At 36.4% G+C, this 22,891-nt stretch overlaps 1 protein-coding gene across 4 annotated transcripts in view; it reads right to left on the bottom strand.

The window, feature by feature from the left end:
* Positions 1-9,508: 9,508 nt before the first annotated feature.
* GABRG2 (gamma-aminobutyric acid type A receptor subunit gamma2) overlaps positions 9,509-22,891 on the bottom strand; it is a 67,631-nt gene continuing 54,248 nt past the window's right edge. For 3 of the 4 annotated variants that reach the window (XM_065030061.1, XM_005503517.3, XM_065030062.1), the window contains 4 exons: positions 16,313-16,465; positions 14,807-15,012; positions 12,956-12,979; positions 9,509-11,503 (listed from right to left, as the gene is read on the bottom strand). In XM_065030061.1, coding sequence (XP_064886133.1) covers positions 11,228-11,503; positions 12,956-12,979; positions 14,807-15,012; positions 16,313-16,465 — 659 coding nt within the window. In that variant the 3' untranslated portion in view covers positions 9,509-11,227. The remainder of the gene's footprint in view (positions 11,504-12,955; positions 12,980-14,806; positions 15,013-16,312; positions 16,466-22,891) is intronic. The other variant, XM_021289139.2, reaches the window with a different exon arrangement.

Here is a 22,891-nt window from a genome sequence, read left to right as displayed (position 1 = left end):
TAAATGTCTTATGCTTTTGAATCCTACTTCTTCTAATGATAGTGCTGATTTAGTCTCACTGCAATTTGAATAAAGCCAACTTTCTTGCAGCAGCATTTACCATGTATCTCCATTATCTTTCAGAAGTCTAAAAGCCAGACTCTGCAATTCAGCTAGACTTATTCTATTTTCTAGTGAAAAGTAGCCTTCAAGTTTGAAATATTCATACTATGTAAGGCAACTTTGGGCCAGCAGAGATACTATGGAGACATGTTTTGCATCACCAAAATACTTTGTCTGTAGTAGGAATTAAGGAGAGAATATTGTTAAAACCTGTTTGAGTACAATTTTTGGCTTGAAAATGGCTGAGAAATGCATAGTAGATTTGTGTTCAGTTGTATTTACTTTCATCATATCATTATGGAGAGAGAAGACTGAACTGGCTGCTCCCTACAATTTATTTTTTGTTTAAACATAATGCCGGTTCACTGAGGCTTCTGACAGGAGTATAACTATTGATCATATTTTCAGCAATAAGCCTTTCAGAGACTTACGGCAGGCTCTCAATGCACTTTCATGGGATGGGGAATATGGTGACACAGATGAGAAATCTGACCATTTTTCTTCTTGAAATCATGGGAAGATTTTTCTCTGACATCAACAGAAATCCAAGTGAGTTTCTAAACCGTAAGTTTTGGTAGAAGTCATAACCCATCATAGCCTGCTTGTTTCTAGAGGAAGCTCAGTATTACATGCAGTGATGGATCATTTTATGATGGCTGTAAGACTGTTTTGTCTTGCACAACATTTCTACTTCCCTGCCAAGATTCCCATCTCCATTGTACCGAGGGGACTCCCCTGTGTGTAAGAAATGCCACTGTTTGCAGAGCAGCTCATTAACGTAGCCCGAGTCAGTGCCTGGCTACTGTGTGGTGATTCAACAGTTGCTTCATAAACAGCTCAGAAGTCTCTGCAGAGGCAAAAAGAAATTTTCAGAGATAGGGAGGTAGAGATAGAGGGAGACAGAGAGGGAAATTTCCCAGGTTAAGCTTTTCCTCACTGATGACTAAAATCCTTGAGTAACCTTATAATTTGGTGTAAGTAAATGCTGCTACTGTGAGGCCTTGAATTATGAATTCTCAGTAAACCCATGTCTTGCACTTCTCCACTCTAAATCAATCCCTGATTTATTTTTTTTTCCAATTAATTCAAGATTAGTCGATTTTTAAGAGCAGAGTGGACTACAGTGAGTCTATGAATGAGATCAGATGCTTCTTCTAAATTAATCCATGAATAAATTTTGGATAACAATTTCATCAAGAGTTTAAAAAAGAAGAAAGAAAAAAGGTATTTTATTGATCTGTCTTAAGAAAACTAAAAATATATACAAAATGGAAAAACATCAGCACTGTCAAAATGAAACATTACGAATTTTTATTCTGAAGAGAACTTAAATGAACCTTAAAATTTGTTTATTTCCATTAGTGCATTGAAACAGCTAAAATATGTACACAAGATATTTAATACTTAAACATACCAGAGATCTAGGGTTACACATGAGGTAAAACAACCTTCTGTAAATAACTGACAGATAGTGGAGAAACACAATACTTGTCTATCTGTTGCATTTGGCTGGGAATACAATTAGTATACTTTCATACTGAATAATCATAAGAAAAAAAATCATCTTTGATATTCGGACAAACTACTTTGTTTCAAAACTTGTGAAACGTTCCCTGTTGACTTTTAAGAAACTTTCTTTGCTCTTCTTTAAAAATTAAATGCTAAAAAATAAGATTTTTTTGTTGTTTTGAGATGGTTTAGAGTCTCTACAGCCGGACCTTTTGTTCTTATGTTTCCAAACAGCTGTTGCAATAGGGGGACTAGGAGAGTTGATACTTGAAGTACAGTTTGGGGATGGATAATGAAGTTCTAATCCTGAATTTAATAGGTACTGTTTTTCTGTATTGGAATACACTGTTCTCTAGTCTAGATAACTTTTAGTATTTCCAAAGTTTCTAACGAAAACACTAATGACTTCTTTCTAGGGTAGAGAATGAAGTAAGATATCAACCGTCTTCCTTTCTCTGGATTTTGGCTGGTGAACATATGATCTAACCTGAACTTGCACTGCCTATTTGATATCACTGTGAAAAATGTAAGGACTCACACTGTGTCGTTCTTTACTCCATGAGTAGGCACAGGGAAAATTACAAGGGCTGCAGAATCTGTTAAGAAACACTCATTTATTCAGGAGCATTTGCAGAAAATATTAACTGCTCCTCTGTGAGGGATAACAAGATTTTTTCACATATTTTTAATTAAACTGAAAACTTCCATCTTTGCATAATAGGCTGGTTCGCTTGCTTGCCTTTGCATACTCTTTTTGCTCTTTTTAATTATTTCTATTTCTTATGCAAGAATCTTTTTCACACCTTCTCTTTGCTCTCTCTAAGCCGTTTGTTGTTTTTCACAGTTTGATCTACACTGACAGCTTTTTTTTGCTGTGTTTTTGGTGCATAAAGAGCACAACATACATTTCAGTCTCAATGACTTTCATTTTAGACTAGGAAAACTGAAATACAAAGTGAGAACAAATATAAAATCTTCATGAGAGAGAAAGCAAAGAATCTGTAAGATCTGCAGTTTAAAAACCTCTGTAAAACCTTTCATCTTTAATCCTCTTATAATGTTGTCAGTGGCTGACAGGCAGGTGGAGAGAATTTTCATTTTATGGCTTAGAAAGGACAGATTTGTGATTAAGGCATAGATTGGGTTTCAAAGGATTCTAGTTCAGTTTACATCTTTTGATATAAACTTTGTACGGTTGTCGTTTTAGGCTTCACATTGCCTGTATCTTTTCTTTCTTTTCCTCTTCTCTGTAATGATAACATTCCTCTGTCTATTTAGATGTTGTAATCTCAGAAATGTTGTCTTTTGCACTGGAGCTGTTAACTTTGTTATAATCTGAAATTTAGGCCTGGTAAATGTTGTACAATAACTCCAGTTCATGAATGCAGTTGTGCATGTGCCCAGTCCCTTTGGGAAGTCAGACTGAAAGCATACTCAGTATGTGTCCACACACTCACCTGAACTGGTGCTGGAGAAGGAAAACATACAGGAGTTTTCCGAGAAATGAAATGTACCAAACAATGGGTCTGTTAGCAATATGAAATCCACGTAGTACAAACACTAAGCACAATTCTCTTCCATGATGTGAGAAGGATAGGGAGATGTTTATGTTTCAGTGTATTGCCAACTCTGAACTATAAAAGCAAATGAATATTCATCTTTTTTCTGTCACACAAGCAACAGTGGATGTTTCAAACACAACTTCAGTAGAATTTGAAATGTGTGTCGACATTTTAAAATACTCTTATTGGAATCTATTATTTTTTACTCATGTTATCTGACATAAAGACAAATTATTTTTACATTGTTCACATTCAGTTGTTGTGGCTTTATATCTCATCTGACTTTTATGTTGTTCAACATGTCATGAAACCAGGTTCCTTTTCAGCTAAGATTAATACACCTTGTTTTATTTTAGACTATTTTTTATGCATTGGGAAGCTATGCGAGCGCACACATGATGTTCAGTCTTCTAGACTTTACAGTATCAGTTAAGTGAAGATTTCTGCACCAGTAAAAAAGTGAACTTGTGATGGTTTGGCAAACAAATGAGTGAGGGTTTTTTTGGTGTCATGTTTGGTTGGTTGGTTTTGTTGGTGGGGTGTGTGTTTCCTTTTCTAACTCATGAAACTAGCAAGCTGGGATTTAATTACACATTAAGCAGCCTCAAGTGGCTCCTTGAAAGCCACCTGATATCATGTGCTTAAAATTTGAACACCTATAGGAAGCGAGAGTTGTGTCTCATGCTGACTTCTTGCTTCATCAAGAGGCTGTAAAAAAGAGGAAAAGAATCAACCAAAAGAATGGAAAAAGAGAAGCAAGAAGAGGTTGTTGTTTTTTTTTTTTCCTTCCCTAAAAGACAGGATAAGGGCATTTTGAAAAGGAGTATCTTCTGCATTGTGCTCTCCCTTTGCACCAGATAGGAATTCAAGTGTACTGAGGGCTGGCCCTTCTGTACCCACGTGCCAGGGAGAGTGGGAGGGAAGGTAGAAGGAGCAATATCATGATACTTAGAATTACTTGGCACAATCTTCAGAAGAATTTTTACAATTATCTCAAATGTGCATGGGATGTGAACTTCAACCCACTTACAGAATGAGAGCCTGTGTGTCTGCATTAACTGCTCAGCAATACTGGTTTTTCCTTTTTGTACATGGAGGAAAAATGAACTCTGGAGGCTAAAAATCTATGCTCATACAATGAGCTTCTATCCAGCTGCTTCCTCTCTGAAATTTTACCATAGTATATCTTATTTCAGGTTGAGGATTAATTTTTTGACTTCTCAGAAAGATCAGTGTTTTATCCTTAAATTCCCTGCAAAGGACAAAATCACACACACAAAAGTGGATCGAATAACTCTCAAATGTCAGAGATCTTGAGCAGAGCTAGCCACGGAAATTTTACTGGGCAGGCATCCTGTATTTTGTTCATTTGACAATAGCTCTGAAATACGCAATTACAGCCTAGATGTATGCTACCATTTGCACTTTGGTGGCAGTTTTTGGTCACAACGGATGCCATCACTAAAGGAAGCAGCCAGAAGCTAAACAGGAGTCATGCAGATTAATTAACACAGACTTACGATTCTTAAAAGTATGTGTAGAAACTAAAATCAGTTTACAAATAACTATTTCTAGATAATAAAAATGAATCCTTAATAAATTCTCCTGGTTATGATTGATGACGAACCATTCTATTATAATCATGTATCTTTTCCCACATTATGCTTTTACATGGTGCTCAGAACATGTGTCAGTTCATTGGCTGAGGAACACTGGGCCAGCAGACACGGGTGACAAGGCACCAGCAGCACCTGAGTAATAATTCAACAAGGCCACAGACAGGATGTGCTAGTGGGACACACAGCTGCTAACACAAGCTGCAGCACACTTAATGAGCATCATTTTTCTATGGTATCAATGACTTTGTGGGCAGGTGAGAAGGCTTTATAGAGGATTTCAGAAGAAAGTTATGATATTCCTTAAAAAAATTTCACAATTTTTTTGAGAGTTCTGTTCAGGCCTGCTCTTAGATATACTTGGGACTTGGGCTTATTTCTGTGCACACAAGTGATAGGGTATGAGGTCAATGACTGCTGGAAGGAGGAACTGCCCTACCTTGTCTGTAAAGTGAACACTGTAAAGGGCAGAAAAGGCTTCCAATGCCTAAAAATGGTATTTTATTAAAACAAAGACTAATGTACTAGAACAAGATGACTCTTCAAATAGGGAAAGTTCTGATCAGCTATGGCAGGTCACACAGAATAGTTTGAAACAAAGCTCTCCATGTGTATTAGGAGTTTGCAAGGTGCTTTCTTTAACTCAGTTTTGCTTTCCACTGTACAGATTTTGGGCAGGCTGTGATTTGTGCTGATGTGTTTCCCCACGTAGCACTGTCTCGGTGAAACCACCTGTTTTGGTGTTTGGACCTGTTTGTCCAAGTGCTGCGTGATGACCTAGAGAGGAGCAGAACAAACAGTCACACTGCCTGTTGTTCCCTCAGCTTTGTAACAAAGTCTAACTTAGGATGTTTCTACAGTGAACATAAAAGTAACCAAATTATTCTGACAAATCAAAATTAGAGGTGTACTTGATATTCTTTGTAGTTTGTTTTAACACAGATTTATTTTTTTCTTTTTGCTGTGGTATTTTTGCAAAATAATCTGTAGGAAAAAAAAGGCGGAAAAATACTTTTATAACTAAGTGACTGCTTCCTAAGCTGCTCTTGCAGTTTCATTTCATTGAGTATTTTTATTGTTTAGACTTGGTATATCTTGTATATAGCAAGTGTTTGATTTTTATTCAAACATTGTAACATTTAGTAAACTCCTCCCTTTCTGGTCTGTACCTGTGATTCTCTGATACTGAGACTCTCCCAGGGGCTATTCATGGGGTGCTCAGCTGGTGTTTATCTTTCCTAAAGAGCTGCTGAGGGCTCCTAAGAAACTAGCAGCACAGATGCAGGAACCAAGGAGGACAGCCAAAAAACACTCATGAAGTGTTACATAGGGTTTGAAGGAATTAGTGATAGTTCATTTGGTGTGGCCATCGTCTTTGCTTTCCAGAAATATCCCAGGAGCTTCACCATCTGTAGACAGCGTCCTCAGGTGCTTGACATCAGCAGGAGTTCTGCTATGTGGGGAAGGCACAGCTTCAGTGATATTTGTGCCACACCTGGATGTTGTCAGGGTCTGCAGGTTGTGCAAATATGGATACTCTCTGGGCTGTTACAATCCAGGGTAGAGAGACCTGGACTTAATGAGAGCTGGCATCAGCTCTCCTGAAAACAAAGGCAAACATGAAGTTAGAAGTAGGCCTGTCTTATTGCTTTTTAACTTTCTAGTATTGAGTCCATTAGCTTTACTACTTTGCCTGTATTTTCTTTAAAAGTGATAGTTTTCAAATTACTACGGTTTTTCAGAGTTGAAACGCAATCACAAATCCTGCTGAAATTGTGGGGATGGTGATTTATGGGACAGAAGCATCACACATGTGAGTAAGATGCAGAGCTGCCAGATCAGCAGGATAGCTATCAAATTCAGGTGAATGTTCAGTGAGGGCAAAGGAATTGGAAAGAGCAAAAGGAAAATTTCTTTTTCTACAATAAATCTCACTGTGGCAGCAGATTGAAGAGCACTGATATAACTAGAATGAGAAGCAGTGAAATCTGTGAAACCCGAATAGATTTATGAGATTATAGAATTCCCAAAATTGTCAGTCTGGTCTTTCACTTCTAGACTTAAGTGAAACACCGAAATGAATTCTGAGAACTTATGAATATACATTGTTTTGTCAATACAAACATGCAGGCTTCTTTTTCTTTAGGAAAGGCATGGTAAATTTACTCTTTTTTCTTGAATACAGCAAAGTATCCAACTATGGTAAATCCTCTCTAGCAAGTCTGAATTTCAAGTAGTCTGTAGCCTCATCTACTGTTTTTATAGACATTTGTAAATATATTAGCTGGACAGATGTCTCTATGTGCTTGTGTCTTATTTTAGGAATGAAATAAGTCCTGGTCTGCAGTTGTTTTGAGGGAGGGTGTTGGTGTTGTGCTTTGTTGGTTGTGTGTGGTGGTTTTGGTTTTGTAGTTGTGGGGGGTTGGTGTTGTTTGGGTTTTTTGTTTATTTTGGTTTTTTTTGGGGGGTGGTGTGTGTGTGCTTTGTTTTGTTCCTCTAGGTAAATTAAGGTTAGGTTTCTCACAGCAAAATGACTGAATCTATAGTTAGACTTATAGCACATACCTGAAAATTCTAGCAGAGTCATGGCTAATTAAACTTCATCAGATAGAGAGAGATTTCAATATGCTGGTATCAAAAAGCACGTCTATGGTGGAAAGATCGATGTTTCTAATGTTCTTCATACTCGTTGAATTAAAGCTATCTTAATGTTTTCTCATTTCTTATTTTCCTTTTTCTCATTTTGATAATCAATATGAATTTTATCTGAGTCCAAATGGGAAAATCTTATTCAGTCTTGTCATAGTATGCTGTTTTGGTTTGGTTTTTTTTTCCCCTAAAAGAAAGGCAACCTTTTTTTTGTTTTTGTTTTTCTGAACTAATTCAATATTCTGTAATGAATTATTCAAATGGTTTGCTGACTTGGAAGCAAAGCTTTTAATTCATGTCTGTGATTCTGTGATATTTTGAAGGTCATGAACATTCTTTTACATATGCAACAGATAAGTTTTTCATTGTAAATCTTGACTTTAAAAAAATCCACAGTAATGTGCAAGTAGGTAGTCTAAATCTTTTCATCTACAGAATCCTTCTAAATTAGGAGGGAAAGTGCTTTGGCTTTTAATTTCTATAAATGGAACAATAGATCTCTCATGGGTATAATAAACTGATTTATTTACCTGTGAAGCTTTTTATAGGATTTAATTACATTATCTTCACAGAGCAACTAAAATTTTGTTTGAAAGACCACACTTGGATTTAAAATGTCACTTTTTCCCCTGAGCTGTAATTAATTTCATTTAGATGGCTCCTTTATATTTTTTACTTTTCTTCTTGTGTTCATACTTACACTTGGATTCTGCCTTGGGATCCCTCAGCTTCAAATAACAGGTGTTGTTTTTCTAGCAGCGGAAGCCCATGAACAGGCTTAATTTTTCACTAAATCCTTCTCTTGGACCTAGCTATTAATTTCCAAATAACATTACCTTTCTGCCACAGCATCACCAAAATCTGGTTCTTCATCCACGTGGATGAAGGCTGAAGCCTAAACATGTTCTGTTGAGCTCAGAACTGCAACCTCCAATGTTCTGGCCATAACAATTATTCTGTTTTCTCTGGATTGTATTGCCTCTGAATTCATCTTCTTAGCTTGTTGCTTTGGGCTGCCTCTTTAGTCCATTAACGTAAATAATTTTTGTGTAATTCGACAAATTCTCATGTTTGCTGCTTTAATTCAGTTCTCAGCTGCAGGCTGGGTAGAGCAGATCAGCTCGATATTGGATTCAGCCTCTGTGCTATAGACATGTCTCAGTTTCTTTTCTCAGCTACTCATAAAGACTTTCTTTCCTAGTCCTGTCTTTCCTCTTTAGCATGAGAAATACTTCTGCAAACCTGAAGAAAGTCCTTGCTTATCCTCTTTCAAATCCCAAATCTCAACCCATCTCTACCTTGATCCTGCAAAACCCAGATTTTGTCGTAATGCAGATAATCTAAAGCTATATTTTCCCAATTCTTCTTTTGGTTCCATGTAAAGTGATGCTATCTACTCAAATTCACACAGTTAACAAAGCTTTCTTGTTCCTTTTGCACATTATTCATTTGCTTGAGTGTTATTTAACTTCTTTTTTTCCCTTTTCTACCTGTGTTTTTATACTGAAAGGCTTTGGGGCCACCGGAGGAAGGAGATCCAAATATTTGGACTGCCAATATTTGCTGCTATAGCTGCGCCATTGATACTAATACATGTAGTATATTTGACCAGTGCATTCATCATTCATGCTAGATAGATTTATGTGACTGTGGGAAAGTAAGCTAGAAATTAGAGGGTGTGGGCATATAATCTGTGCTGGGAACTGAACCTTTAGCATTTTGTATTGTACCGAGGCTAAAATTATGTGTAAAAGATGATTGACTCTCATTCAGGAGTGGAGGTACCCTAGTTTAAGTACATAAAGAAAGGTTATCTCTCTTCATTAGGATACTTCCAATTCAGTGATTTTTTTAATTTATTTTTTTTTTTTCTTGAGAGATAATGTTCAGAATGGTTTTAAAGATTTAGTCTCCATCCTTGAAAGTTACGTGAGTGAGCCATTTGACTACAAAAGGAGACAATTGAGAGGGTTATAATCACCTATATTTAGGCAGCTGATGAGTCAAACTACTCAAGCAGTCTAGTCCTTGAAGCATGCTCTTAACAAACTAATCACAATAAAACTGGAATTGAGTGTAGCAGTTTTATTGAAAAAGTCCACAGGTGTGTGCAATTCCTTTATTAAAATGTTTTCAAATACATTGGACAAGGAGCAATTGATGATCAAGAGATATTCCTTTTTTGTACATTTTTATTTCCAAAACTATACAAACATGGGAAAACATTCCTTTGCTTCCATTTTAGCTATTAATAGTTCTGCGGTGATAAGTTATATATCTCCTTTTTCAGTCTGCAAGCCCACTTTCCTGGAGGTGACATTTTATATCTTTGACAATTAAAAAAAAAAAAAAAAGTCATATTTACATGTGCTTAAGGTTGCATAACTGAGCATCATACAGGTTCTGGAAACCAGTGGATAAATGGTTTTTAAGATTCACCCAGGTGGGTTGAAGGTTTTAAATACACATAAACTGCATACATGTGATTCAGTAGCCAAGACACCCTTTGTTCCCTTTTATTTTCAAGGCTATTTATAAACTGTGTGCTAGCCATGGTAAAGGTTTGTTTTAGTAAAGGTACTCATCGAGTAAAAGCAGCACTGACAACAACTATTGCTGATCAAGGACATGAATGGGCAGAGAATTGTATGTGTATATATAATACAAAATCTAATGTTTCAAAATGAACTTGAAGCTTTTATGTAAAAATAATGTCTAGAATAAAAGCTATTTCTTGGACTGGATTAAAGCATAAAAAAAGCTGCCACAAACACTTGTGTAAGGAAAAAAGTAGAGCTCAGCATGGGAAAAGAACAATAGAAGCACATGGATTAAATTCAGAAGCTGGTCTCGCAAGGTATAATTACTGAAAATTCAGTTGAAATATAGCAACATTATCAATGGAAAATGAAGTCTACAACTGCAGCAGACACATACAACAGTATAATTGATGAGCTATTATATTGGCCATACAGATTTGTCTACGTGTTATTTATTTGAATCCTTAAGGCTTCTCTAATGTCTTACATGAAAGTGCTGTCTGCTTGGATCTTCCATGCATGAGGGAAAGGGGTCATTTTTGAAGGAAAAAAAAATTGTCCACATTTCAATTACAATAGCACATCCAGAGACACAAAATAAAAGACAAAACTTTATGGTACCTTTGTTTCATTTATTTTGGCCCCTGAAAGACGCATGCACTAGACTTTATATACTACAAGGTATTGAAATATTTACAGCATTGTACATGTGCTCTTAAAGGGATGGCAAAGGAAAAGATCTATTATCTTGGTGGGAGTAGAAGTTACTTTCATAGCTTAATAATACCTATTCAAAGTGAGAGATGACTCTTCCAAAAAGAAAAGTCCGCATAGAATAAAGCTATAGCATAATTATAGCCAATGTTAACAAACTGTACAGCACTTTACCTGGGAATTCTCCTTTCTCTCACTCCTGTTTGAAGCAGCAGTACCACCTATGAAGTGATGTCGCAGTGTTCCCCTTGGCCTGTCTGCTCTGTTTCTCTCTATTCCAGCAGGTTCAGCTGTATATTATCTGTTTGTGTGATTTTTTTATTTCAACTTATTTTGGCATGTTGAATGGACATTTAATTCACAATAACCTGATGGCAATTTTTGGACAAATTACGTGATTGATATTTACCAGGTTATGGCACTAAAGAATTCAGACCACTATAAAGCGCATTGTGTATACTTCAAGTGGACTTAGGAAACCATCTCTCTAAGAACTTCAGTGAGTAAGGCTCATATCACCGATTTCCCTCTGCTTTTAAAGGTAAAGATATGATACCCAATACACCAGGTTAAACAAACAGAAGGCAGTTGGGAAGAAGATGCGGGCATAGGAGTCCATTTTGGCAATGCGGATGTGTATCCTTCCGTGCCTCCACGCTCCCGTTCGACAATCCTCAAAGCAGCAAAAAAAACTGGCACAGTCCTTGCCGTCAAGACACTCATACCCGTATTCTTCATCCCTTTCTTGGAGGTGTGTAGCATTGTTCATTTGAATAGTAGCTGATCGAGGGCGGATGTCAATTGTAGGTGCCTAAGATAGAGTGGCAAAAATAAAGAAAAAGGAGGCAAGAGGGAGAGACTCTGTTATTATCACCAGAACAACAGGGGGATAGAGACTAATGGTCAACATCTGAATAATGGTTCTGCATGGGGTACATTGGAAATTGCTGAGGAGTTCTAAAGGTAGTATTACCCTGGAACTTATTAATATCACTTTTATCACACACTTTACAGGAAAGCAGTGCAAGTCAATATAAAGTTAACAGCTGTGGACAACTAGCTTTAAAGTCAAACTAAGTAAAGATTAGAAGTTAAAGGAAACATTCAAGAATGCAATTGATGGCTTTTTAAGTTTCTTTTTGTGTTTATATTTTTACGTAGCTCCTTGATATTTGAGGGCAATTTATATATTGCACGTGGAAGGAACTGAAATAATCAATTGGAAATGCAGGATTTTAATGTAGAGTTGGTTCGTGTTGAGATAGTAGCAAATATACATACAGGAAAAAAGGCAAAATCTGTGTCTTTTGAATAAGGTTAGGAGAATCTCTGTAAGACTCTTCAGTTGTTTGAATATATGCAGTTCACCATCTACTAATGTTCACCAATTGTAAGGTTCAATATATTCCAATTTCTACATAGTAGCTCTCTCTCTATATACACACATATATATTTGGAATGAATTGAGCAAATTAAGCGCTTAAAACACATTTGAGCTCTTGGCAAACAGGATGGCAGGCATTGGAATTTCCTGCTGACAGTTATTAGGGTAAAATAACTACAGTTTCATTCCAGAAGTATGGAAATTTCTTGGGTTTTATGTGGATTTTTTTTTTTTTTTTTTTAATGAAATCTCCGCATTTCTGGATGAAGATAAGGTGTATATGTGGAACATGGCTAGATATATTTGCTAATTTGCTAAAAGCGTGTTGATCTAATGACAGCATTAAAAATACATTTGCATCTTAAACCCTTTCAAAACTCTGACTTTTTTACGTAAGGAACAGCGTTTGAATAAATGATGACATTGAATTTTGGTCAGGTCAAATGTCAACAGATTTGGTCTTATAATTTTGAGAGAAATCGCTAAGGTTAAAAAGGCAGGGTCAGAGCTGAGTTTTAAAAGGGTGTAGTGCAGGTTTCTGGTGTAGCCAGTACTATTGGATCCCATGGCAAATTGAGAAAGAGAGGAGCAGAAATGTTTTAACATTAAACTCTCTTAACTCATGCGATCCAATAATGTTGCTCACTCTTGAACTTAGGTAAGTTCAAAACCATAGTGAATCAGTATTTGGGCTGCTGAATCAACTCTACAAATAGTTGAGAAATATGTAACCATTCTACTTAATTAGGAAGTTACCTTGAGTAGAATGCTTAGATGTCTCACTAAAAAAATACCAACAAATCACCACCGTCATATAAGCTCTAATAGTTAAATTCAGCAGTCGCATGCAGTGAATTTCCATTCCAAAAAACATTATACCTTGAAGGAAAACATCCGAAGAAGCTTTCATTTTGTAGACAGAAAAGAGAATCAGAGGGGTTTGTTTTAAATTAAAGAAAGGAAAGAAAGAGACAAAAATAATGTAAATTAAAAATATGTTTCTAAAACATAGTAAGTCAAAAAGAACTAAATTTATAGAGATGTTGGGATAATAGCAATTTAAACAAGTATCTGCAGTATAAAACCCCCACATTTTTCACTTGTCACTGTCTTGTAGCTACATCTGGGCCAAAAACATACCAAACTCCATTTAGATCTTTTCATATTCCCAGGGCATTCCAGTCTTTCATGTTGAACTGTTTTGAAAGAGACCATTCGCAGCTTATAAAAATACTCCTTTTACCTGCAGACTGGGTCCTGAACACTCTGCTTTTAAGGGTTTTTAGACTCTGTGATTAGGATCCAGGCAATCATTTATAGTTCTGTTTGTCAACAAATGCTCACAGATGAGTCAAGAACAAATAAACTGCCCTTATATGGATATCTTGAAGTGAGACAACTAAATTTGAAGTAGTTTATCTTTCCACATGAAAGACACACCTGCACATAGAGAGACATTTATTTCAGCTTAAGGCAGGATGCCAGGAGGCAACACCCTCCAGAAATGCCTCTTTGTTTCTTTTGACCAAAAGAGAGGTCTGTGATCCAATCCATCTTCAGCATAGCTAAAGTTAGGAGAGAATTTTTCCTCTATAGTCTTATAGATGATTTTCTGGCTGTTTATCCACTACAGAGTACATATATACATGTATTTAGAGTCTAATTCTCAACAGCATTTAAAGTCGAAAGTATAGCAATAATATGTAATAAAAGGGGGTTTCATTACTATTTTTTCTATATTTCTTTTGTGCTGTGTTTCATAACTAAAAGAGAGTATTTTCAAAAGTCATGGAAGATTTTAGCAGAGCAAATCCAAGTGACTTCATTGTTTCCTAGGTGCTTGAAGTGGATTTGAAAATATTCTCTATAAATGTAGAAAACTTGTTCACATTTTTCAAAGGCATATTTGGTGTTTTTTGAAGATGATTAAGCTACTTTTCCCTCTAGGATTTTACACTCATTCTTTTCAACTCAGAGAATCTAGACAACAGATTTTTCAGCTGACTTGCAAAAGGCAGGGAGAAATATATCCTGGATAATATAAGCGACAATTTTTTTCCCTATTTGGGAAAAATCCCAAATCCCTACTGAGGATACTTCCAGAATTTTTTAATTCCGACTGTTAGGTACTTTTTATATTATTGTGCAGTATACATCCGTAAGTAAATTGTAAAGTGCTAACCAAATCACTTTCTAAGGGAGAGAAGTAGGTAGAGGAGGTAAGAAATACAAGAAAAAGAATGTAAGAAAACAATGAAAAGGAGACAGATGCTTAAGGGGAAATAAGGAAAAGCACACTCCATAGTTTGAGTCTAAATGTTAACTGTAGTCCTGATAATAAGAAAACAGTTAATGTCAATAATACGGGCATAAGTTAATGGCAGAAAACCTTGCTAGAGCTAAGACAGAGAAACTGGGAGTTCTTCCATAAAGGTCACAGCAAGAGCTCTGCCTACAACATAAGTAATGGTTTTGGTGAGAGTTGTGATCTGCAGAACGCTGTGGTTAAAAGGGTGCTTATTCTAAGAAATGAGTTTCTCTGGCATCCAGACAACTTTAATATATGAGCTTTTCATCTCAAGGTGAATGTTTGCGTTCTTATCAATACAAAGGAATAGTATATATGTAATAGCAAAGTCTTAAAAAAATGTACAAGCATAAAGAAGGATTTAAATGCTCTCTCAGAAAACCTGATTGAAGTTTAGACCTTGCTGGTAAAAAGGTACATACTGGATTTTTCTTCTTTTTGTCTTTATCCTTGCTTGGCTTTCTGTTGCTGACAAAGTAGTGCAAAGTTCCGTATTCCACCAGTGCAGAGAAAACAAAAATAAAGCAGACTGACACAAAAAGATCCATTGCTGTCACGTAGGAAACCTTGGGAAGAGATTTACGAGCAATGGTACTTAGGGTGGTCATTGTCAGGACAGTTGTAATACCTGGTAGGTAAATAGAAAATAACAGAATTAATATTATTATTTCAAGTAACAAATTGATTTTACCAGTTATCTCTCTCTGACTGGTTTTGAAGTATGTCTGAAGTTCAAACATATAGCAATGGTATTAAAGGGCACATCCCAGCAGTGAAATGTGGATTCAGTGAGAGCTTCAAGGATTAACACGGGGTATGAAACATTTTTGCAGGGTCACTGCAAGTGCTGCTCTGCAGAATACTTTGCTTAGATGTATCCTGATTCTAAGAAATGTAGGTTATTTTTAGTTTGGTTGTCTGCTTCTTTTACTTGCATGGTAATGATACCAGTGTCAGTAAGAGGCACACCTGCAGCTATTACATGAGGTGGAAATTAATGAAAATTCTTAAGAAAGCATGTGATCGAGAAGGAACCTCAGGACAAAATGTGTGGATTTTTATGTGCGCTACATGGAGGAATAAATTGTCATAGTAGCCACCAATCCTCTCTTCCCGTGTTTCTTTCAATGGAGTTCTGGAATGAAAATGCGGTCCCTCAGTTTGCACTGCAGTGTTCTGTGCTATAGTTCTGTGAAGAAGTGAAAATGCAGAAGGAAAAACTAAAATGATTCTCTCTTCTGTGGATTTCATGCAGAAGTTGAATGTTTCTACTTCGATAATTCTTACAGCTACAGCTGCTTTGCACAAGCAAGGTTAATTTGGTCTCTCTTTTAGTTTATTTGTGGAACAGTTGCTAAATGTGTAGAAATTGCTAATTCTTATAAATTACATACCACATTTTCATGTATGGGATTTTAGATACCACCAAATTCAGTTGATTTTGTGGCCAGAAGACTGGATTTGATTTTTGGTCCCTAAAGTAGAAATCACAGAACCACTTTCTCCCTTTTTACCACCATGGCATACAGACAACCAGAACGATTGCTTCCTTTTTGGTTTTTATTGCATTTGTATTGCTAGTCACTGTGATATGGAAGCAGAGCAAATAAAAATGTGTCCCTGCCTCTAATCCAGCATTGTTCCCCATCCTTTTGATTTTTTCCAAAAATACTGCTGTTGTCAAAAAATATGCAAAAGTTTTTATTGTATGTTATCTACAATACCCAGAGTTAGGATCTAGGATAGTAAAAAGGAAGAGATGCAAATATGGTTTAGGCCATTATTTCTCGGAAATGACTACATCCCTCCCAATGAGGAGAGCTCATGTGAAATTGTCTCTCATCTTATATTTACAAACCTGTGATCTGCAAAGGTGTCAATTAAACATTAGAACACTTGAATAAAAGCAGGAAGAAAAACCAACTCACCCAGTGATGTTCTGGCTGGAACTGCATCCTTATTAATCCAGAAAGAGACCCAGGACAGTACAACAATAAGTGTGCAGGGAATATAGGTCTGAATAGTGAAATAACCCATTCTCCTGCTCAGGTTAAAGTAAACAGACATGACTACATAGTCTCCTGTAAAATAAAAGCATACCAAGATAGAACGTTAAGTTGAAAACCCAACATACAATTTCTGTATGACAGCTAGGGTTTTCCTCTTCTATGTCTGGGGTGTATATATATATATATATATATATATATAAATATAAAAAACTGATTCACCAGATATACTGATGCCAAATACATGCATATCTCTTCTTCAGCACTGGTATAACTCCAGAGCTGTTGGATTTTCCACACTGAAAGTAAACAGTCTTGCAGGTTCACTTACGTAACTTGTACTTAAAGATTTCAAGGGTAACCTCACTTGCATAGCACAGGAAGCTTCTTTCTACCCAGGTCATTCCTCACAACTTGCAAATGCACAGCAGCTGGGTGAGTGGTGGTCCAGCAAAGCTCTGGTCACCATGCTGCCCCTGTGAGCATGCTCTCAGCTCTACTCTCTGGTAATGCGTGCTTTCAGATGTACTTTTTAAATTATTCATGTTCTCAACTGTTCTTCAGGGCTAGGTTGTGTCAATAATTAATTTCTTATTTGCCTGTAGATCTTCTGTTGTATTATCTCCTCTAAAAGGATTTGAACCCACAGCTCCTAAGTGCCCCAAAAATTGAGGCTGTATTTTACTCAGTTGTACATCACATATTCCCAATCAATAGTTTTTGTGAACCTTTTTTTCCAGGTTTTTCCCCTCTCAAACTATTGAATAAATTACATCTGGATTCAGCAAAGCAGCAAAGCTTCAGCTTTTAATGTATTTTTTCTAAACTAAAAAAACTTAGTTATCATCTTTACTTCAGATTACAACTCTCCTGGAAAATCTTGATTGCAAAAGAACTACAGAACCCCAGGCTACAAAAGACTTCATTGCAGTTCAGTGAAATGCAGTCCAGAGAAGTCTCAAACTGCAACAGAATAGGATTTGCAAATTCAGAGTGAGATAGTTTTCCAGCATTATCAAAGAGACTCTGTAGCTAATGTGTATTCTGCTTAGATCAGTACCTTTAGTTAACATTGAGGTCTCTGTTTTCAGGCTTAATTAAAATTCTAATTTCCCCCAGAATAATCCCTTTGAACCTGGTCACAGAAGAAACTTCAGAGATCACTTTTCTCCTGGTGCTTCTTTGTTATGTTATTTTTTTTCAAAGTAAATATCCATATCCAAGGAATTAACTGGTTTTAATTTAATTATATTATGTTATCATTAAACCAAAAACTTAAAACCCAAATTATGTATGTGTGGTTTACAAGGAGATATGGCTGAATATAAGCAACCATTTTAATAATTCACAGATAAGTTTAATTCACAGATAAGTTTACATTGTATGTTCGTATCCTTTGTATACTGAAAAACTACCACTGATCCGAAATACTGTAAAAGTGAAGCCATGAAATTACAGCATGACTCATTCTTCATCTCTCTGAATAATGTATTAACTTCTCAAGAAGTTATTATTTTGTCAGTTCTGGGTTTTTTTTTTTTTGTTTTTTTTTTACCTTCATATAGGCTATTAATAGCAATGGTATTTCAAAATTGGGTATTTTTTCCTACTATACTATGGTAGAGATTAATTTAATCAGTAGCTGTATCACTTTCATGCAAACCATTTTAAGGCTGTTCTCATGCTTAGTGTTCTTGTATTACTTTAATGAGACAAGAAATTACCAGAAAGACATGAAATATAAACCCAAACATAGATGAGAGCATTAAAAGGTACAAAGGATCAGCCCTGAATTGAAATTAAAAAATCAGATCTCTTCTGTTACTGCCTTTTTTTTTCTGAAACTGCACTTTCATAGTAGCTGAACAGATATATCAGATAACTTCTTTCTCCATATTTTTTGTCTTGTACTTAAATAGGTCTTTTTTGCCTAACTGCTTTGGTAGTTCTAGCACTCTTGCCTTGTAGGACCTTTTATTCAAAAGAAGAAAAAATGTTAGAATCTAGTAAGTAAGCCAGGACTTTGTTACAGGTCATAGAGCAAAATTCAGAACTCTGCACCTGTGCTGAAAATAACACAAACAGATAAATCCAGATGACTTAGACCAAGGCATACTGAAAACACTACATGCATTGTTGTTGCTCAATAACAGTGTATGCGAACCAAGCCCAATAGTTGTGTGGATAACACCTGGATATACATACATGTGTATAGAGAGAGAGAGAGAGTAGCCTCAGTCCTTCCATTTTATAGACTGTTTCCACATATGTTGTTTTATAATGTTTTTTCTAGAAAGCTTGGTGGTGATAACCTGGTCTCCATGGAGACTTGTCTGGATTTTTCCTTTAGCACAAGGAGTGCTTTTTATACAGTAAACCATGACAATAATATTTTATGCTTTTTTTTTTTTTTTTTTGGTTGTTGTTCAAATTGTGATGCATAAAAGCTTTTATAATGTTAACTAACTTGCAAAGGCCTTGGTCTGTTCAGCAGCAATGAAGCATTGCTTTGAATTCTCTGTCATCTCAAAGATGCACTTCTGAGGACAGTCCATTTCCTTAGACCAACAACAATGTCTTGTCACACAGAATTTGCTCCACAAGCTGGAGACACTCCAGGTGGAAGTGTTTTATATGTAATTGAACACAATTGAACACGATTTCCTCTGCATTTTTTTTATACTGGAATTCTTAACCAATTACATTTAGAAATTATATATCTCTGCTAACATGTTCCAAAAAGTTAAAAAGTGATGTAGTTGTTTTAGATTTTTTTCAGCTCTCACAATTGTTATTGCACCTTCCTTTATGCAAAGGCTTTTTTTCTTAATGGATACACATGTAACAAGTTCAAAACACTCCAGAATGATATGCATAGGAAACACTGTATCAGCTCCTAATATTTGTAGACAAAGTCCACAAAATTATTCTGGCAGACCTTATTTCTCATGCCTTGTAGAACTGGAAACATTTTACTGAAAGCTCAAGGAAATAAGAGACAATACATATTTATATAAACTTCAAGGTTTCTACTCATGGAAAAGTTAAATCAGAGGAAGTAAAAACTTCAGTGTTAACTGTAACTCGTTAGGCAATGTGGAGTTGACTATCCGAAGGATGATTCAAGGATGCATAACTTCGTTTAAATTGCATATTGCTTTCCAATCTGAAAGCCTGCTGGTGCTGCAGACACTCTTGCATTATAGAGAAAATTCCACTATTTCAGAGAATCTTCACAAAATCACAGAATGTCAGGGATTGGAAGTGACCTCAAAACGCCATCCAGTCCAGTCCCTCTGCCAGAGCAGGAACACCCAGATGAGGTTACACAGGAAGGTGTCCAGGTGGGTTTTGAATGTCTCCAGCGTAGGAGACTCCACAACCTCCCTGGGCAGCCTGTTCCAGTGTTTTGTTACCTTCACTGAGAAGTTTCTTCTCAAATTTAAGTGGAACCTATTGTGTTCCAGTTTGAACCCATTACCCCTTGTCCTATCATTGGTTGTCACTGAGAAGAGCCTGGCTCCATCCTTGTGACACAACAGCAAGCCTTCTGAGATTTTGAATAAGAAATGTTGTATCAGCTGTCATAACATATACATCTGAAACATAAAATGTATTAAGCTCTCTGTGGAACATGAACTTTGCAGTACTTGCTTTAATCACACCTTTTGTGAAGGAATCTTGCCCCAGCCCTGTTTTTACCCACATATGTTTTTTCTGCCTCTGTTCATGGACTTCTATGTTCTTCAGCCAGGACCAGCTTAAATACTCTGTTATTTTCAGATTATCTCTGTGTCTGAGGTGATTTTTCACCCCTGGGGTGTTGCCTGCATGAAGCTGTCAAACTAAGACATTGTTTTAGTAAAAAAAGGCCAGAGTTGATCCTTAGCACAGGGTCATTCATTAGCTGTCACTTGACATATTGATAATCTTTTCATTGTTACTTCATCCTCTTTCCCTCAGCTCTGGCTCTTGTTTATCCAATATCCTCTGCTGTAACAAGAAAGCTTCTCAGGTTGCTGCCAGATTGCTGTTTGGAGGCCTAATATGCTTTTGGATTCCTTTAGAAATGAATGATAATGCAACCTGGCAGTATCTTTGTAAGATAACATATTTATGTGCTTGATATTTGGCATCTTAATTAAAAGATTTTGGATTACTTAGGCTTTCACCAGAGACCTTGCAGTCCTGCTGCCCATTCTAAGGTGTACATATAACTATTACATATGTCTAGAAAATAATACATAGATAATTTTCAACTTCTAAAGAAATACTAAATTTCCCTGGAAAAAAATAATTTTATTACACTGAAGAACATAAGTCATCCTTAATATATTTAGACATCATATCTCTCTCTCTCTGTATTGAATATATGTATTTCTCTTACTCCTCTGTATTCATCTATGCTTGTGTATACAGATAGACAGACATAGTTGTCTTCATCTGAAGATATGATAACTGCTTCTATCTGTCTATCTATAGTTTCTTCATTGATGCATGTTTAAACTGGAATGCAGTCCCTTGGGAAAATGCTGTCCAGATCACGTTTATCCTCATGTCCAAATATATAATGTTTCTGCTAAATTAATATTCCTGCCAATTGTGTTTGGAAGATCACAAGACATAGGACTGGGTTCTGACTAGAGCCACAGCATCTTCATGCTGCTACTCTGAATGGGAAGCTGAAGATTTTTCTTGGCGGCAATAATCCCTGCTGCACACAGAGAAAGTCACTTTTAGAGGAGGAGATATTTTGAACAAGGAGATGCATACCATCGGTATCCAGTGATCATGCCTTTAGTAGGACTTAACAAAAGATTTTATTTCTAACACTCCTTTGTCATCCTAATTTACACAGACTGAAAGCAGCCTGTGCCAACTTTGGAAACTGGGAAGCTCCTCCTACCGCACACTCATGTGATATGGTAACTTTAATACCAGGATTCAGGCTCTGTTAGGCACTAGAGAAAGTCAGTTCCTGATCTGAGGAACCATCTGTGCATAGTCCTGGCTTAAGTCCCAGAGGTTCAATAGAAGGAATTAGTTGTGCCAGGAAGCATAGCCAGGGGGAATGTACACTGCACTTAACCGATTTAATCAGCACGGTGGGTGTGATCCTTCATTGCTTGCTGCTTGTGGAATCATTTATACCTGTGCGAAGTGAATGGGAAATTATACCCATTAGTACTCTCTTTATGCATGTTTAAGTGACTGTGCAAAGTGTAAGGTACTGGGGAAACAAGCCTCTAATTTGTACTCAGAAGTGATTTGGAAGCTAGTACAAATGCTAGAGAAAAGAACAGCTTTCTAACATCACAAGAAATTGGTGTCTTAATTATAGTTCAGGTAGCAACACTTGCAGCTGAGATTGTCTCATACTAAGTACTGTAGGATTCTGTTTTCTGTTGTTTAAAACACTGCTAGATTTAAATAATTAAAATAACTGCAGAAGAGTTTCAAAAAATAGTATGTTGGCCACCTCGTCAAGCTACTTGTGTGTATCATTTCAGTTCATTCTCATTAGATAGTTTTGGAGTGTAGAAAATTCAGTGTTTCATCTGTTAAATATATGGAGTTTTGAACAGGGAAATTCAATTAGGTGAAGGGCTAGCCTTTGAACATGTTGGCGTTTCTGTTAATGTTCTTTCATGGCTAAGTTAAAGGTTTTGGAAAACAATCAATATGTACATAGACATGGCCATAGATATTAAGGCAGTTTTTGAGAGCTTGTAAGAAGATGTTATTCTGAGTAGCGCCATACTATTGCTGTTTCATACAAAGCTTTGCACCACTCTGAAGGGCACGGCAAAGCCAGATGAATGGTAGGTGTGTCTCAGTTCTTAAACTTTATTTGTTCCATCATACAGTTCACTACCTAATATCTCCAGAATTTCTCTGTGTGCTGGAAGTGCACAGCACATGAGCTCCTTACCTCCTGCTGCCTCCGTGGGGTCAGGGAGCTTCATCGTGGAGCTCTTCTCCCCCAGGAACTGGATTATGTGCTATCCCAAAGTCTGAACAGGATTTTCCTTGAGTATTTGGTTACCTTAAATATGTTTGCTTGTGTTTCGTAGTAGGAAAAGAAATGTGTGTTCAGTAATCCTAATAATGTTTGTAATTTAGTGCTTTTTATGGATAAAATGTAAAATACTGTGGAGAAAATAAATTATATAGGAGAATATTGATGGTGAATTGATAAATGGCAAAACAACTCTACTAAGTATCTGTATCATATCTTTCCAAAACTTTTCCAAGTTTTCCTCTACTAGGTGGATCTGTGAAACTGCTGAGGAAAAACAAAAACAACAACAAAACCCCACACGCAATAAAAAACCCCAAACCAACCGAACAAAAAACAGACAGGAGAAGAGTAATGTATGAGCTAAACTATACTGAAATTTCAGGCCACCATTTTTTCTTTAAGGACTGATCGAATGACTAGCAACTAGGATTACTGTAGGTCACTGATTTTATGGTAACTAATAGGCACAATTTTTTTAG

The sequence above is a fragment of the Columba livia genome, chromosome 14 (assembly GCF_036013475.1).
Source record: "Columba livia isolate bColLiv1 breed racing homer chromosome 14, bColLiv1.pat.W.v2, whole genome shotgun sequence".
NCBI lineage: Eukaryota > Metazoa > Chordata > Aves > Columbiformes > Columbidae > Columba > Columba livia.
This window is presented reverse-complemented; position numbering and strand designations above follow the sequence as displayed.